At 31.5% G+C, this 17,578-nt stretch overlaps 1 protein-coding gene across 1 annotated transcript; it reads left to right on the forward strand.

Annotated features, from left to right (window-relative positions):
- Positions 1 to 296: 296 nt before the first annotated feature.
- On the forward strand, positions 297 to 17,297 carry psmb7 (proteasome 20S subunit beta 7). Its single transcript, XM_041811535.1, has 8 exons — positions 297 to 447; positions 8,853 to 8,946; positions 9,022 to 9,119; positions 9,206 to 9,346; positions 9,456 to 9,571; positions 14,285 to 14,343; positions 16,281 to 16,432; positions 17,120 to 17,297. Exons 1-8 carry the CDS (start codon positions 386 to 388, stop codon positions 17,229 to 17,231), a joined length of 834 nt encoding a protein of 277 aa, XP_041667469.1. The 5' UTR covers positions 297 to 385; the 3' UTR covers positions 17,232 to 17,297.
- The last annotated feature ends 281 nt before the right edge of the window (positions 17,298 to 17,578 follow it).

Consider the following 17,578-nt stretch of genomic DNA (forward strand, 5'->3'; position numbering starts at 1 on the left):
TTGGTGTTTTTGTAATAATTTAACACTTCTGTTGTCATTTCTTAAATCTAGGATGGACTTTTATGAACCTTCATGGCCCCCGTAGATGGCAGGCCCCGCCCCCTGTCATAGACGGCCTCGTTGGAGTCAGACTGCCTTTAAAACCAAACTGAAGAGGAAGAAAGGCGGGGAATGAGGAGGGATATTATTCAGAGACGGTTATTTACCTTTCTTCTTCTCTCTTTAAATACCAGACACACAGGTCTCATTTCCCCCAGTAGCGGGCGGAGGTCCAACACGGCCCTCCGCGGTCTGCCTGTAAACCTACCGTAGAAGAAGAAACGGCAGCATCCCTAATGAGCGGTTTCCTCCACTTCCGGGAAACACATCCCTTCATTTCTCCAAGATGGCGACTCTGACAGTGAACCGGCCTCCGCTCAGCGGTTTCAGTTTCGACAACTGTAAGAGGTAAGAGCTTTAAACGGGCCAGAGCCCGGACCAGGGTTTAGATAAGGACGGGTCTGATCTTATTTTAGAGATCTTCGGGGCCTGTGTGTAGAAACGGAGAGGTTTTAATCCGGTGTTAGCGCTAACGGAGATGCTAACTCATGTTCATACAATGACTCAGGATTTTACCTCCCAGACACAATATATCTAAGTTATATTAGTAAATACATCCTGTATTTATCTATATTTATATTTATATTTACACTCAGACACAATATATCTAAGTTATATTAATATATACATCCTGTATTTATCTATATTTATATTTATATTTACACTCAGACACAATATATCTAAGTTATATTAATATATACATCCTGTATTTATCTATATTTATATTTATATTTACACTCAGACACAATATATCTAAGTTATATTAATATATACATCCTGTATTTATCTATATTTATATTTATATTTACACTCAGACACAATATATCTAAGTTATATTAATAAATACATCCTGTATTTATCTATATTTATATTTATATTTACACTCAGACACAATATATCTAAGTTATATTAATATATACATCCTGTATTTATCTATATTTCTATTTATATTTACACTCAGACACAATATATCTAAGTTATATTAATAAATACATCCTGTATTTATCTATATTTATATTTATATTTACACTCAGACACAATATATCTAAGTTATATTAATATATACATCCTGTATTTATATTTATATTTATATTTATATTTATATTTACACTCAGACACAATATATCTAAGTTATATTAATATATACATCCTGTATTTATCTATATTTATATTTATATTTACACTCAGACACAATATATCTAAGTTATATTAATATATACATCCTGTATTTATCTATATTTATATTTATATTTACACTCAGACACAATATATCTAAGTTATATTAATATATACATCCTGTATTTATCTATATTTATATTTATATTTACACTCAGACACAATATATCTAAGTTATATTAATATATACATCCTGTATTTATCTATATTTATATTTATATTTACACTCAGACACAATATATCTAAGTTATATTAATAAATACATCCTGTATTTATCTATATTTATATTTATATTTACACTCAGACACAATATATCTAAGTTATATTAATATATACATCCTGTATTTATCTATATTTATATTTATATTTACACTCAGACACAATATATCTAAGTTATATTAATAAATACATCCTGTATTTATCTATATTTATATTTATATTTACACTCAGACACAATATATCTAAGTTATATTAATATATACATCCTGTATTTATATTTATATTTATATTTATATTTATATTTACACTCAGACACAATATATCTAAGTTATATTAATATATACATCCTGTATTTATCTATATTTATATTTATATTTACACTCAGACACAATATATCGAAGTTATATTAATATATACATCCTGTATTTATCTATATTTATATTTATATTTACACTCAGACACAATATATCTAAGTTATATTAATATATACATCCTGTATTTATCTATATTTCTATTTATATTTACACTCAGACACAATATATCTAAGTTATATTAATAAATACATCCTGTATTTATCTATATTTATATTTATATTTACACTCAGACACAATATATCTAAGTTATATTAATATATACATCCTGTATTTATCTATATTTATATTTATATTTACACTCAGACACAATATATCTAAGTTATATTAATATATACATCCTGTATTTATCTATATTTATATTTATATTTACACTCAGACACAATATATCTAAGTTATATTAATATATACATCCTGTATTTATCTATATTTATATTTATATTTACACTCAGACACAATATATCTAAGTTATATTAATATATACATCCTATATATATTTATATTTATATTTATATTTACACTCAGACACAGTATATCTAAGTTATATTAATAAATACATCCTGTATTTATCTATATTTATATTTATATTTACACTCAGACACAATATATCTAAGTTATATTAATATATACATCCTGTATTTATCTATATTTATATTTATATTTATATTTACACTCAGACACAATATATCTAAGTTATATTAATATATACATCCTGTATTTATCTATATTTATATTTATATGTACACTCAGACACAATATATCTAACTTATATTAATATATACATCCTGTATTTATCTATATTTATATTTATATTTACACTCAGACACAATATATCTAAGTTATATTAATATATACATCCTGTATTTATCTATATTTATATTTACACTCAGACACAATATATCTAAGTTATATTAATATATACATCCTGTATTTATCTATATTTATATTTATATTTACACTCAGACACAATATATCTAAGTTATATTAATATATACATCCTGTATTTATCTATATTTATATTTATATTTATATTTACACTCAGACACAATATATCTAAGTTATATTAATATATACATCCTGTATTTATCTATATTTATATTTATATTTACACTCAGACACAATATATCTAACTTATATTAATATATACATCCTGTATTTATCTATATTTATATTTATATTTACACTCAGACACAATATATCTAAGTTATATTAATATATACATCCTGTATTTATCTATATTTATATTTATATTTATATTTACACTCAGACACAATATATCTAAGTTATATTAATATATACATCCTATATTTATTTATATTTATATTTATATTTACACTCAGACACAATAGATCTAAGTTATATTAATATATACATCCTGTTTTTATTTATATTTATATTTATATTTACACTCAGACACAATATATCTAAGTTATATTAATATATACATCCTGTATTTATCTATATTTATATTTATATTTACACTCAGACACAATATATCTAAGTTATATTAATATATACATCCTGTATTTATTTATATTTATATTTATATTTACACTCAGACACAATATATCTAAGTTATATTAATATATACATCCTGTATTTATCTATATTTATATTTATATTTACACTCAGACACAATATATCTAAGTTATATTAATATATACATCCTGTATTTATCTATATTTATATTTATATTTACACTCAGACACAATATATCTAAGTTATATTAATATATACATCCTGTATTTATCTATATTTATATTTATATTTACACTCAGACACAATATATCTAAGTTATATTAATATATACATCCTGTATTTATTTATATTTATATTTATATTTACACTCAGACACAATATATCTAAGTTATATTAATATATACATCCTGTATTTATCTATATTTATATTTATATTTATATTTACACTCAGACACAATATATCTAAGTTATATTAATATATACATCCTGTATTTATCTATATTTATATTTATATGTACACTCAGACACAATACATCTAACTTATATTAATATATACATCCTGTATTTATCTATATTTATATTTATATTTACACTCAGACACAATATATCTAAGTTATATTAATATATACATCCTGTATTTATCTATATTTATATTTATATTTATATTTACACTCAGACACAATATATCTAAGTTATATTAATATATACATCCTGTATTTATCTATATTTATATTTATATTTACACTCAGACACAATATATCTAAGTTATATTAATATATACATCCTGTATTTATCTATATTTATATTTATATTTACACTCAGACACAATATATCTAACTTATATTAATATATACATCCTGTATTTATCTATATTTATATTTATATTTATATTTACACTCAGACACAATATATCTAAGTTATATTAATATATACATCCTGTATTTATCTATATTTATATTTATATTTACACTCAGACACAATATATCTAAGTTATATTAATATATACATCCTGTATTTATCTATATTTATATTTATATTTACACTCAGACACAATATATCTAAGTTATATTAATATATACATCCTGTATTTATCTATATTTATATTTATATTTACACTCAGACACAATATATCTAAGTTATATTAATATATACATCCTGTATTTATCTATATTTATATTTATATTTATATTTACACTCAGACACAATATATCTAAGTTATATTAATATATACATCCTGTATTTATCTATATTTATATTTATATTTACACTCAGACACAATATATCTAAGTTATATTAATATATACATCCTGTATTTATCTATATTTATATTTATATTTACACTCAGACACAATATATCTAAGTTATATTAATATATACATCCTGTATTTATCTATATTTATATTTATATTTACACTCAGACACAATATATCTAAGTTATATTAATATATACATCCTGTATTTATCTATATTTATATTTATATTTACACTCAGACACAATATATCTAAGTTATATTAATATATACATCCTGTATTTATCTATATTTATATTTATATTTACACTCAGACACAATATATCTAAGTTATATTAATATATACATCCTGTATTTATCTATATTTATATTTATATTTACACTCAGACACAATATATCTAAGTTATATTAATATATACATCCTGTATTTATCTATATTTATATTTATATTTACACTCAGACACAATATATCTAAGTTATATTAATATATACATCCTGTATTTATTTATATTTATATTTATATTTACACTCAGACACAATATATCTAAGTTATATTAATATATACATCCTGTATTTATTTATATTTATATTTATATTTACACTCAGACACAGTATATCTAAGTTATATTAATATATACATCCTGTATTTATTTATATTTATATTTATATTTACACTCAGACACAATATATCTAAGTTATATTAATATATACATCCTGTATTTATTTATATTTCTATTTATATTTACACTCAGACACAATATATCTAACTTATATTAATATATACATCCTGTATTTATTTATTTTTATATTTACACTCAGACACAATATATCTAAGTTATATTAATAAATACATCCTGTATTTATCTATATTTATATTTATATTTACACTCAGACACAATATATCTAAGTTATATTAATAAATACATCCTGTTTTTATTTATATTTATATTTATATTTACACTCAGACACAATATATCTAAGTTATATTAATAAATACATCCTGTATTTATCTATATTTATATTTATATTTACACTCAGACACAGTATATCTAACTTATATTAATATATACATCCTGTATTTATCTATATTTATATTTATATTTACACTCAGACACAATATATCTAAGTTATATTAATATATACATCCTGTATTTATCTATATTTATATTTATATTTACACTCAGACACAATATATCTAAGTTATATTAATATATACATCCTATATTTATTTATATTTATATTTATATTTACACTCAGACACAATATATCTAAGTTATATTAATACATACATCCTGTATTTATTTATATTTATATTTATATTTACACTCAGACACAATATATCTAAGTTATATTAATAAATACATCCTGTATTTATTTATATTTATATTTATATTTACACTCAGACACAATATATCTAAGTTATATTAATATATACATCCTGTTTTTATTTATATTTATATTTATATTTACACTCAGACACAATATATCTAACTTATATTAATATATACATCCTATATATATTTATATTTATATTTACACTCAGACACAATATATCTAACTTATATTAATATATACATCATATATATATTTATATTTATATTTACCTCTCAGACACAATATATCTAAGTTATATTAATATATACATCCTATATTTATTTATATATTTACACTCAGACACAATATATCTAAGTTATATTAATATATACATCCTGTATTTATTTATATTTACACTCAGACAATATATATTTATGTTATTATATATCCTAAATATTATAACTCACAGACACAGCTATGTTATTATATAAACCCTCTATATTATCGCCATGTTTACACTCACATAAAACTCTGTTTGACTAAAATTCATGTTTTACCAGGAAAAAGTAGAACTGTTTATTTTTATGGAGGTAAAACGAGAACGTTTTGATATATTTATTGATTTTATCAGGTAAATAACAGGACAGAATGTTTCTTCTGTTGATATTTATTAGAAGTTAGAGTGATTTTTATAAAAATAAATCTGTTCTAATTTAGAGGCAATAATTAAAGACTAAATAAACTGAACAGTCTAGAAAACAGTGGAATAAAATTATTTATATGAGTTTTTGTTGTGGACATACTGTTTAAAACAACGGCTCAGAATGAAATAAAATCTATTATAGTATAAATAATACACTAACCCCTCAAAGACTGTTATTTCATATTTAATACACATTTCTATAAGAGCCATCTAATTAACATGATCAATAAATTACTTAGAATACATGTGCCAATAATGCCTAATGGATAAAAAAATATATATGAAATTTTATGGCTATTTTTCATGGCTTTTGGTCGAAAAGTTTAATAAACAGTTCAGATAAAAATGAGTCTTTTCTGGTTATTGTTTGAGTCATCAGGCTTTAAAGGGTTAACTTCTCTACATTTATTACATCCTGACAGTTTGAAGGTAAAATAGTGATTATTTCTGTAACTGAAGCTGAAGAGTGAAGAAGCTCTTTGGATGAACGCGTCTAAATGACTGTAACATTATAGAAGCTACTGGCTCTGCAGCCAGGTCAGACATTTAAAAGTTATTCATTTATAAAGTAATTGAATAATTCAAAGTAATGTGTAAGTAAAAGTTTAAAGTAATTGAATAATTCAAAGTAATGTGTAAGTAAAAGTTTAAAGTAATTGAATAATTCAAAGTAATGTGTAAGTAAAAGTTTAAAGTAATTGAATAATTTAAAGATACATTTTAATCCTGTGATTTGCAGGATATAAATTACACTTCTGGATGTTTGAAATAGGTTTCCTGGACACTTCAGGGACACTGGGAAAAAAAGTTATTCTGAAACTAAACTGTCTGATTTACCTTGAATGCATCTCAGTTCCTACTAGCAGTTATTGATCTCATGATTGATGGTTCTTGGTAGAGATGTACGGTATTATCAGCCTGGTATCAGCAGATATCAAAACTTCTGCCCATATTTACATCCCATATTTTTCTGTGTATTTCAGCATTGACTGTAAATATGTCCATATATCCTCATAAATTATTTAGGCTGAATTTACAGACCTATGTCAGTGAAGGTCTTTTTCTTTATTTATCCTCATTCTTTAAACTTTAAAGGTTTTTTTAGGACTAAAGTTTGTTTCCTTGGTCATCCTCAAACCTTAAAGTGTCCAAAAGGACTGAAATTTCTCCTCCAAAAAGCACATTTAAATATCAGTAACGACCAAAATGAATCTGTAAATATCAGCATACCAGACATGGGCAAAAATCCAACATCATGCATGCCTAGTTCTTGAGATTTGCCGAGAATGATATATTTTTTTAAGTCACAGTTCTTGTATTATAACAACACTAGTGCTCCATTACTGATCTGGACTGGATTTAAGACTCTGAACCGTGACCAACATAAGTCAGGAGAGCTCAGGATCTTCAATCCCAGAATCCTTTCTGTCTGTCCTAAAGTCAGAGCTGAACTTAATAATAAGGAGTTTGGGTTTGCTGCTCTCTTTACCTGGAATAAATGACTCAAAACTGCCTGAGCTGCTGTCATTGGACGCTTTAGAGGAAGTTAAATGGAGGGGGTGGGGCATCAGGCTGTAGATGTGTTCAATGACATATTCAGATCGTAGAAACCTTAACAAATCTTTACTGTTTTTATTTCTTGTATTTCTGTGTCTTAATGTGTTTGACATTATGTTGGTATAGCTGCTCATTGTTTCTAACTTTGTATTTTAACTGTCCGGTTTAATAAATAAATTTAAAATGTTTATTTGAGTATAAATCAGTGATTCATGCCTTGCTTTTTGATTTTACTCTCTAAGTTCTAATTCTGTCTAGCGTGCATCCTGTTGTGCGTCCACACATTTCTGTCTTTACCTCTTGTTTTTGAAGACAATAATAGATCTTTTATATGTATGAAGTAAGTTATTAAGCCTGGTAGAGGTACTTTTTAAACGTGGTTATAAACTTCTATCAGACCTGGTCGTGTTAACGTAGATTCCCTGATGGACTGGTTATCCTGTTAATCATCAGAAATTAAACATCATTGTTTCTGAGTTATTGTACATGCCTAGCTGATCATGCTGAGGGAACTAGAACCATCAAATCTGACCTTAAAACAAGAGAGACGTGATATCTAGACAAGTGAAATAGTCCCTGATTTCTGATTTCTGCAGTATTTCTGTCAGTTGTCTCGTCAGTTTATGGATGAGACGGTTAAACAGGTTTGTAAATGGTTTATATTCTTCTATGTTTTATTTCCAGAAATGCCCTCCTGGAAGCTGAAGCCAACAAAGTAGGATGTAGTTTACCTGCTGCTCGTAAAACAGGAACCACCATCTGTGGTCTGGTCTTTAAGGTGAGTGGCGGCGACCTGCAGAGAAAATCCCCTGGATTTCTGAACACTTTAACTTAAATGTTCTGTCGTGCTCAGGATGGCGTGGTCCTGGGAGCTGACACCAGAGCCACAGAGGGCATGGTGGTGGCAGACAAGAACTGCTCAAAGATCCACTACATCTCCCCCAACATCTAGTGAGTCCATCAAACAAAGATGTTTTAAAGCCATCATGCTGCAGCTTCTATGACATTCATGGATCATCTGTTGTTTCGTCCTCCAGCTGCTGCGGAGCAGGAACAGCTGCAGACACAGAGATGACCACTCAGATCATCTCCTCCAACCTGGAGCTGCACTCTCTCTCCACGGGACGGCTGCCCCGCGTGGCCACCGCCAACCGCATGCTCAAACAGATGCTCTTCAGGTCGGCTTCTCAGTCTGCGCATGTTTGTCCTACATGTGTAATTAAAACTGTGAATGTGGGGCAGACTCAGAGCTGTGGTTTTAACGCTGTGATGTGGATCCTGTTTCAGGTATCAGGGCTACATCGGGGCAGCTCTGGTCCTCGGAGGAGTGGACTGTAACGGCCCTCACCTGTACAGCATCTACCCTCATGGCTCCACTGACAAGCTGCCCTACGTCACCATGGGTCAGTCTCACACAGACACGGCACTCAGGCCAAGCAGAGCAGGGCCGCCAGTTATTTTAGTGTTCTATCAGCAGAGCCGCCAGTTATTTTAGTGTTCTATCAGCAGGGCCGCCAGTTATTTTAGTGTTCTATCAGCAGGGCCGCCAGTTATTTTAGTGTTCTATCAGCAGAGCCGCCAGTTATTTTAGTGTTCTATCAGCAGGGCCGCCAGCTATTTTAGTGTTCTATCAGCAGAGCCACCAGTTATTTTAGTGTTCTATCAGCAGGGCCGCCAGTTATTTTAGTGTTCTATCAGCAGGGCCGCCAGTTATTTTAGTGTTCTATCAGCAGAGCCGCCAGTTATTTTAGTGTTCTATCAGCAGGGCCGCCAGTTATTTTAGTGTTCTATCAGCAGAGCCGCCAGTTATTTTAGTGTTCTATCAGCAGGGCCGCCAGTTATTTTAGTGTTCTATCAGCAGAGCCGCAAGTTATTTTAGTGTTCTATCAGCAGAGCCGCCAGTTATTTTAGTGTTCTATCAGCAGAGCCGCCAGTTATTTTAGTGTTCTATTAGCAGAGCCGCCAGTTATTTTAGTGTTCTATTAGCAGAGCCGCAAGTTATTTTAGTGTTCTATCAGCAGAGCCAACAGTTATTTTAGTGTTCTATCAGCAGGGACGCCAGTTATTTTAGTGTTCTATCAGCAGAGCCGCCAGTTATTTTAGTGTTCTATCAGCAGGGCCGCCAGTTATTTTAGTGTTCTATCAGCAGAGCCAACAGTTATTTTAGTGTTCTATCAGCAGAGCCGCCAGTTATTTTAGTGTTCTATTAGCAGAGCCGCCAGTTATTTTAGTGTTCTATTAGCAGAGCCGCAAGTTATTTTAGTGTTCTATCAGCAGAGCCGACAGTTATTTTAGTGTTCTATCAGCAGAGCCAACAGTTATTTTAGTGTTCTATCAGCAGAGCCAACAGTTATTTTAGTGTTCTATCAGCAGAGCCGCCAGTTATTTTAGTGTTCTATCAGCAGAGCCGCAAGTTATTTTAGTGTTCTATCAGCAGAGCCGCCAGTTATTTTAGTGTTCTATCAGCAGAGCCGCCAGTTATTTTAGTGTTCTATCAGCAGGGCCGCCAGTTATTTTAGTGTTCTATCAGCAGAGCCGCCAGTTATTTTAGTGTTCTATCAGCAGGGCCGCCAGTTATTTTAGTGTTCTATCAGCAGAGCCGCCAGTTATTTTAGTGTTCTATCAGCAGGGCCGCCAGTTATTTTAGTGTTCTATCAGCAGAGCCGCAAGTTATTTTAGTGTTCTATCAGCAGGGCCGCCAGTTATTTTAGTGTTCTATCAGCAGAGCCGCCAGTTATTTTAGTGTTCTATCAGCAGGGCCGCCAGTTATTTTAGTGTTCTATCAGCAGGGCCGCCAGTTATTTTAGTGTTCTATCAGCAGGGCCGCCAGTTATTTTAGTGTTCTATCAGCAGAGCCGCCAGTTATTTTAGTGTTCTATCAGCAGAGCCGCCAGTTATTTTAGTGTTCTATCAGCAGAGCCAACAGTTATTTTAGTGTTCTATCAGCAGAACCACCAGTTATTTTAGTGTTCTATCAGCAGAGCCAACAGTTATTTTAGTGTTCTATCAGCAGAACCACCAGTTATTTTAGGGTTCTATCAGCAGAACCAACAGTTATTTTAGTGTTCTATCAGCAGAGCCACCAGTTATTTTAGGGTTCTATCAGCAGAACCACCAGTTATTTTAGTGTTCTATCAGCAGGGCCGCCAGTTATTTTAGTGTTCTATCAGCAGAGCCGCCAGTTATTTTAGTGTTCTATCAGCAGAGCCAACAGTTATTTTAGTGTTCTATCAGCAGAACCACCAGTTATTTTAGTGTTCTATCAGCAGAGCCAACAGTTATTTTAGTGTTCTATCAGCAGAACCACCAGTTATTTTAGGGTTCTATCAGCAGAACCACCAGTTATTTTAGTGTTCTATCAGCAGAGCCGCAAGTTATTTTAGTGTTCTATCAGCAGAGCCGCCAGTTATTTTAGTGTTCTATCAGCAGAGCCGCCAGTTATTTTAGTGTTCTATCAGCAGAGCCGCCAGTTATTTTAGTGTTCTATCAGCAGAGCCGCCAGTTATTTTAGTGTTCTATCAGCAGGGCCGCCAGTTATTTTAGTGTTCTATCAGCAGAGCCGCCAGTTATTTTAGTGTTCTATCAGCAGAGCCGCCAGTTATTTTAGTGTTCTATCAGCAGAGCCGCCAGTTATTTTAGTGTTCTATCAGCAGAGCCGCAAGTTATTTTAGTGTTCTATCAGCAGAGCCGCCAGTTATTTTAGAGTTCTATCAGCAGGGCCGCCAGTTATTTTAGTGTTCTATCAGCAGAGCCGCCAGTTATTTTAGTGTTCTATCAGCAGAGCCGCCAGTTATTTTAGTGTTCTATCAGCAGAGCCGCCAGTTATTTTAGTGTTCTATCAGCAGAGCCAACAGTTATTTTAGTGTTCTATCAGCAGAGCCGCCAGTTATTTTAGTGTTCTATCAGCAGAGCCAACAGTTATTTTAGTGTTCTATCGGCAGAGCCGCCAGTTATTTTAGTGTTCTATCAGCAGAACCACCAGTTATTTTAGTGTTCTATCAGCAGAGCCACCAGATATTTTAGTGTTCTATCAGCAGAGCCACCAGTTATTTTAGAGTTCTATCAGCAGAGCCGCCAGTTATTTTAGTGTTCTATCAGCAGAGCTGCCAGTTATTTTAGTGTTCTATCAGCAGAACCAACAGTTATTTTAGTGTTCTATCAGCAGAGCCAACAGTTATTTTAGTGTTCTATCAGCAGAGCCAACAGTTATTTTAGTGTTCTATCAGCAGAACCAACAGTTATTTTAGTGTTCTATCAGCAGAGCCACCAGTTATTTTAGTGTTCTATCAGCAGAGCCAACAGTTATTTTAGTGTTCTATCAGCAGAACCACCAGTTATTTTAGTGTTCTATCAGCAGAGCCACCAGTTATTTTAGAGTTCTATCAGCAGAGCCGCCAGTTATTTTAGTGTTCTATCAGCAGAGCTGCCAGTTATTTTAGTGTTCTATCAGCAGAGCCACCAGTTATTTTAGTGTTCTATCAGCAGAGCTGCCAGTTATTTTAGTGTTCTATCAGCAGAGCCAACAGTTATTTTAGTGTTCTATCAGCAGAGCCAACAGTTATTTTAGTGTTCTATCAGCAGAGCTGCCAGTTATTTTAGTGTTCTATCAGCAGAGCTGCCAGTTATTTTAGTGTTCTATCAGCAGAGCTGCCAGTTATTTTAGTGTTCTATCAGCAGAACCACCAGTTATTTTAGTGTTCTATCAGCAGAGCTGCCAGTTATTTTAGTGTTCTATCAGCAGAGCCAACAGTTATTTTAGTGTTCTATCAGCAGAGCCACCAGTTATTTTAGTGTTCTATCAGCAGAGCCAACAGTTATTTTAGTGTTCTATCAGCAGAGCCAACAGTTATTTTAGTGTTCTATCAGCAGAGCCGCCAGTTATTTTAGTGTTCTATCAGCAGGGCTGCCAGTTATTTTAGTGTTCTATCAGCAGGGCTGCCAGTTATTTTAGTGTTCTATCAGCAGAGCTGCCAGTTATTTTAGTGTTCTATCAGCAGAGCTGCCAGTTATTTTAGTGTTCTATCAGCAGAGCCAACAGTTATTTTAGTGTTCTATCAGCAGAGCCAACAGTTATTTTAGTGTTCTATCAGCAGAACCACCAGTTATTTTAGTGTTCTATCAGCAGAGCTGCCAGTTATTTTAGTGTTCTATCAGCAGAGCCAACAGTTATTTTAGTGATCTATCAGCAGAACCACCAGTTATTTTAGTGTTCTATCAGCAGAGCTGCCAGTTATTTTAGTGTTCTATCAGCAGAGCCAACAGTTATTTTAGTGATCTATCAGCAGAACCACCAGTTATTTTAGTGTTCTATCAGCAGAGCTGCCAGTTATTTTAGTGTTCTATCAGCAGAACCACCAGTTATTTTAGTGTTCTATCAGCAGAGCTGCCAGTTATTTTAGTGTTCTATCAGCAGAGCTGCCAGTTATTTTAGTGTTCTATCAGCAGAGCCGCCAGTTATTTTAGTGTTCTATCAGCAGAGCTGCCAGTTATTTTAGTGTTCTATCAGCAGAGCTGCCAGTTATTTTAGTGTTCTATCAGCAGAGCTGCCAGTTATTTTAGTGTTCTATCAGCAGAGCCGCCAGTTATTTTAGTGTTCTATCAGCAGAGCTGCCAGTTATTTTAGTGTTCTATCAGCAGAGCTGCCAGTTATTTTAGTGTTCTATCAGCAGAGCCGCCAGTTATTTTAGTGTTCTATCAGCAGAGCTGCCAGTTATTTTAGTGTTCTATCAGCCGAACCACCAGTTAGTTTAGTGTTCTATCAGTAGAACCACCAGTTTCTCTCAGTAGAATGGTTCTTTTATTCAGTGAATCAGATGAACGCCCACAGGTGGGGCTGAACCATGTGTCTCTGCAGTGATGGCGGTCTGAGCATGTGCATTAGTCACATCACACGGACGAGTCAGGCGGTTTAAGGGCAGCAGGTCAGCTGTCACTGTGCTAGGTAGTGATGCCTTTCGCTGTTACCGACCTTGCTGCGGTTAACCTTAGCTTTAGCGAGCGTCTAGGTGGAACAACAGTTTAGAGAAGGAAACAGACGTGTTTGAGTTGAACATGAAGGTTATGTTGTGGTCTGATCTCTGATCTGTGGCTAATTTCAGTGTTTTTGTCTCCTTCAGGCTCTGGTTCTCTGGCGGCTATGGCGGTGTTTGAGGACCGCTACAAACCTGACATGGAGGCGAGTGCAGCCAGCTCTAGTTCTCTACATTTTCAATGTCTATTTAGATAGAGTTTTCTACGTTTTAAACGTCTATTTAGATATAGTTTTCTACGTTTTAAACATCTATTTAGATATAATTTTCTACGTTTTAAACGTCTGTTTAGATATAATTTTCTACGTTTTAAACATCTATTTAGATATAATTTTCTACGTTTTAAACGTCTGTTTAGATATAGTTTTCTACGTTTTAAACATCTATTTAGATATAATTTTCTACGTTTTAAACGTCTATTTAGATATAATTTTCTACGTTTTAAACGTCTATTTAGATATAGTTTTCTGTTTTAAACATCTATTTAGATATAGTTTTCTGTTTTAAACATCTTTTTAGATATACTTTTCTACGTTTTAAACATCTATTTAGATATATTGTTTTCTACGTTTTAAACATCTATTTAGATATAGTTTTCTGTTTTAAACGTCTATTTAGATATAGTTTTCTACGTTTTAAACGTCTATTTAAATATAGTTTTCTACGTTTTAAACGTCTATTTAGATTTAGTTTTCTACATTTTAAAAGTCTATTTAGATATAGTTTTCTACGTTTTAAACGTCTTTTTAGATATAGTTTTCTACGTTTTAAACGTCTTTTTAGATATAGTTTTCTACGTTTTAAACGTCTATTTAGATTTAGTTTTCTTTGTTTTAAACGTCTATTTAGATAGTTTTCTACATTTTAAACGTTTATTTAGATATAGTTTTCTACGTTTTAAACATCTTTTTAGATATAGTTTTCTATGCTTTAACGACTATTTAGATATAGTTTTCTGTTTTAAACCTCTATTTAGATATGGTTTTGTTTTGTTTAAACGTCTATTTAGATATAGTTTTCTGTTTTAAACGCCTATTTAGATATAGTTTTTTTGTTTTAAACGTCTATTTAGATATAGTTTTCTGTTTTAAACGTCTTTTTAGATACAGTTTTCCACGTTTTTAACGTCTATTTAGATATAGTTTTTTTGTTTTAAACGTATATTTAGATATAGTTTTCGACATTTTAAACGTCTATTTAGATATAGTATTCTACATTTTAAACGTCTATTTAGATATAGTATTCTACATTTTAAACGTCTTTTTAGATACAGTTTTCCACGTTTTATACGTCTATTTAGATATAGTTTTCTACATTTTAAACGTCTATTTAGATATAGTTTTCTACGTTTTAAACGTCTATTTAGATTTAGTTTTCTACGTTTTAAACGTCTATTTAGATATAGTTTTCTGTTTTAAACGTCTATTTAGATAAAGTTTTCTACATTTTAAACGTCTATTTAGATATAGTTTTCTGTTTTAAACGTCTATTTAGATAAAGTTTTCTACATTTTAAACGTCTATTTAGATATAGTTTTCTACGTTTTAAACGTCTATTTATATATAGTTTTCTACGTTTTAAACGTCTATTTATATATAGTTTTCTACGTTTTAAACGTCTTTTTAGATATAGTTTTCTACGTTTTAAACGTCTTTTTAGATATAGTTTTCTGTTTTAAACATCTGTTTAGATGTTTTTCTACGTTTTAAACGTCTGTTTAGATATAGTTTTCTACGTTTTAAACGTCTGTTTAGATATAGTTTTCTACGTTTTAAACGTCTGTTTAGATGTTTTTCTACATTTTAAACGTCTATTTAGATATAGTTTTCTGTTTTAAATGTCTATTTAGATATAGTTTTCTACGTTTTAAACGTCTATTTAGATATAGTTTTCTGTTTTAAACTTCTATTTAGATATAGTTTTCTGTTTTAAACGTCTATTTAGATATAGTTTTCTGTTTTAAACTTCTGTTTAGATATAGTTTTCTACGTTTTAAACTTCTGTTTAGATATTTTACTAATTTTTAAATGTCTGTATAGATATAGTTTTAAAGGTACGTAACGCCGATGTCTGTCTCTTACAGGAGGAGGAGGCGAAGAGGATGGTCCGGGATGCCATCGCTGCAGGAATCTTCAACGACCTGGGCTCAGGCAGCAACATCGACCTCTGTGTCATCACTAAAGGAAAGGTGGACTACATCAGGCCGCACGATGAGGCCAACAAGAAGGGAGTGAGGTGAGGAGTAGACCAGGATCACCTTAAACCCAGCTAAACTGTGGTTAACCTCCATCTTTAATCTGCTCATCGCCTCATTTTCAAACATGTTAGATAATAAAACCACCTTAATGAAATCCACAGGAGTGGGTTTGTTTTAACCCGGTCTTCCTTCAGCTCGTGCTGTCATTAAAAATACTCAGTTTCTTCACCAATCATCTTCCAGCATCAGGAGCATCTTTGATATTTCCAGTTTGGTGTTTTCTGTCGCCCCACCCCTGCTGGTTTTACTATTATGTTAAAGATCACCACTGAAGCTGGATCTAAAGCTGGATCTGAAGCTGGATCTAAAGCTGGATCTGAAGCTGGATCTGAAGCTGGATCTGTGCCGTGGGTCCATGTAGTCCTGAGTCCTGCAGAGGCAGACCACATAACCAATGTTCAAACCTTAAATTCATCCCTGCATGTTAACTCATGGTGTACTGACTTCCTGTCTTGTTTGTTCTGCATGAAGAGTAAATGAGGGCGGAGTCTTTCTGCTGTGAGTACGGCGTGGCGTGTTCAACCTCTCATTATCTAGCATTTATACTAACAGCGTTTCATAGCGACAGTGTTTTCCTAACACGTGTGGCGTGCTGACAGATTCTGACGAGTGTTTCAACAGCAGAAACCGTCATGATTAAAACGCTGGTTTTCTCCCCGCTGTAGAACCGGAGACTACAAGTACAAGCGAGGAACCACCGGCGTGCTGACCAAGCTGGTGACCCCGCTTCCTCTGGAGGTGGTGGATGAAAGCGTACAGACGATGGACACCTCCTAAACATCCACATTTATTCCTGATGTCTCTTCGTTTTTTCGTGATTTACAATAAAACTGTTTGAGTTGATTCATGTTTTCTTTGTTCTTTTATCGGGCTGAAGGTAAACTCTGGAGTGGTTTTAAGGTCTCCTTTCTCTGCTACTGTCTCTGTGGTTCAGCTGATGCATGTTTACAGTAATATAATAAAACTTACTCCTGACAGAAAACCAGAGATGGTCAAAGGAAAGCAGGAAATTATCAGAAAAAAACAGGATGTCAGAAACTGCTGCTGAATTTATAAACTGATTTAACAGAACTGTCCCCAAACAGCCTGAGTTCAGATTAAAACCAGACCAGGTCTTAAAGATG

The sequence above is a fragment of the Cheilinus undulatus genome, linkage group 17 (assembly GCF_018320785.1).
Source record: "Cheilinus undulatus linkage group 17, ASM1832078v1, whole genome shotgun sequence".
Taxonomy (NCBI): Eukaryota; Metazoa; Chordata; class Actinopteri; order Labriformes; family Labridae; genus Cheilinus; species Cheilinus undulatus.

What these genes read in the sequence shown, in the direction of transcription:
- psmb7 (XM_041811535.1), top strand. Translation starts at nt 386, where the DNA reads ATGGCGACTCTGACAGTGAACCGGCCTCCGCTCAGCGGTTTCAGTTTC. An exon ending in CTCAAACAGATGCTCTTCAG is followed by an intron (nt 9,347 to 9,455) that starts GTCGGCTTCTCA and finishes ATCCTGTTTCAG; the next exon opens with GTATCAGGGCTACATCGGGG. An exon ending in GCCAACAAGAAGGGAGTGAG is followed by an intron (nt 16,433 to 17,119) that starts GTGAGGAGTAGA and finishes TCCCCGCTGTAG; the next exon opens with AACCGGAGACTACAAGTACA.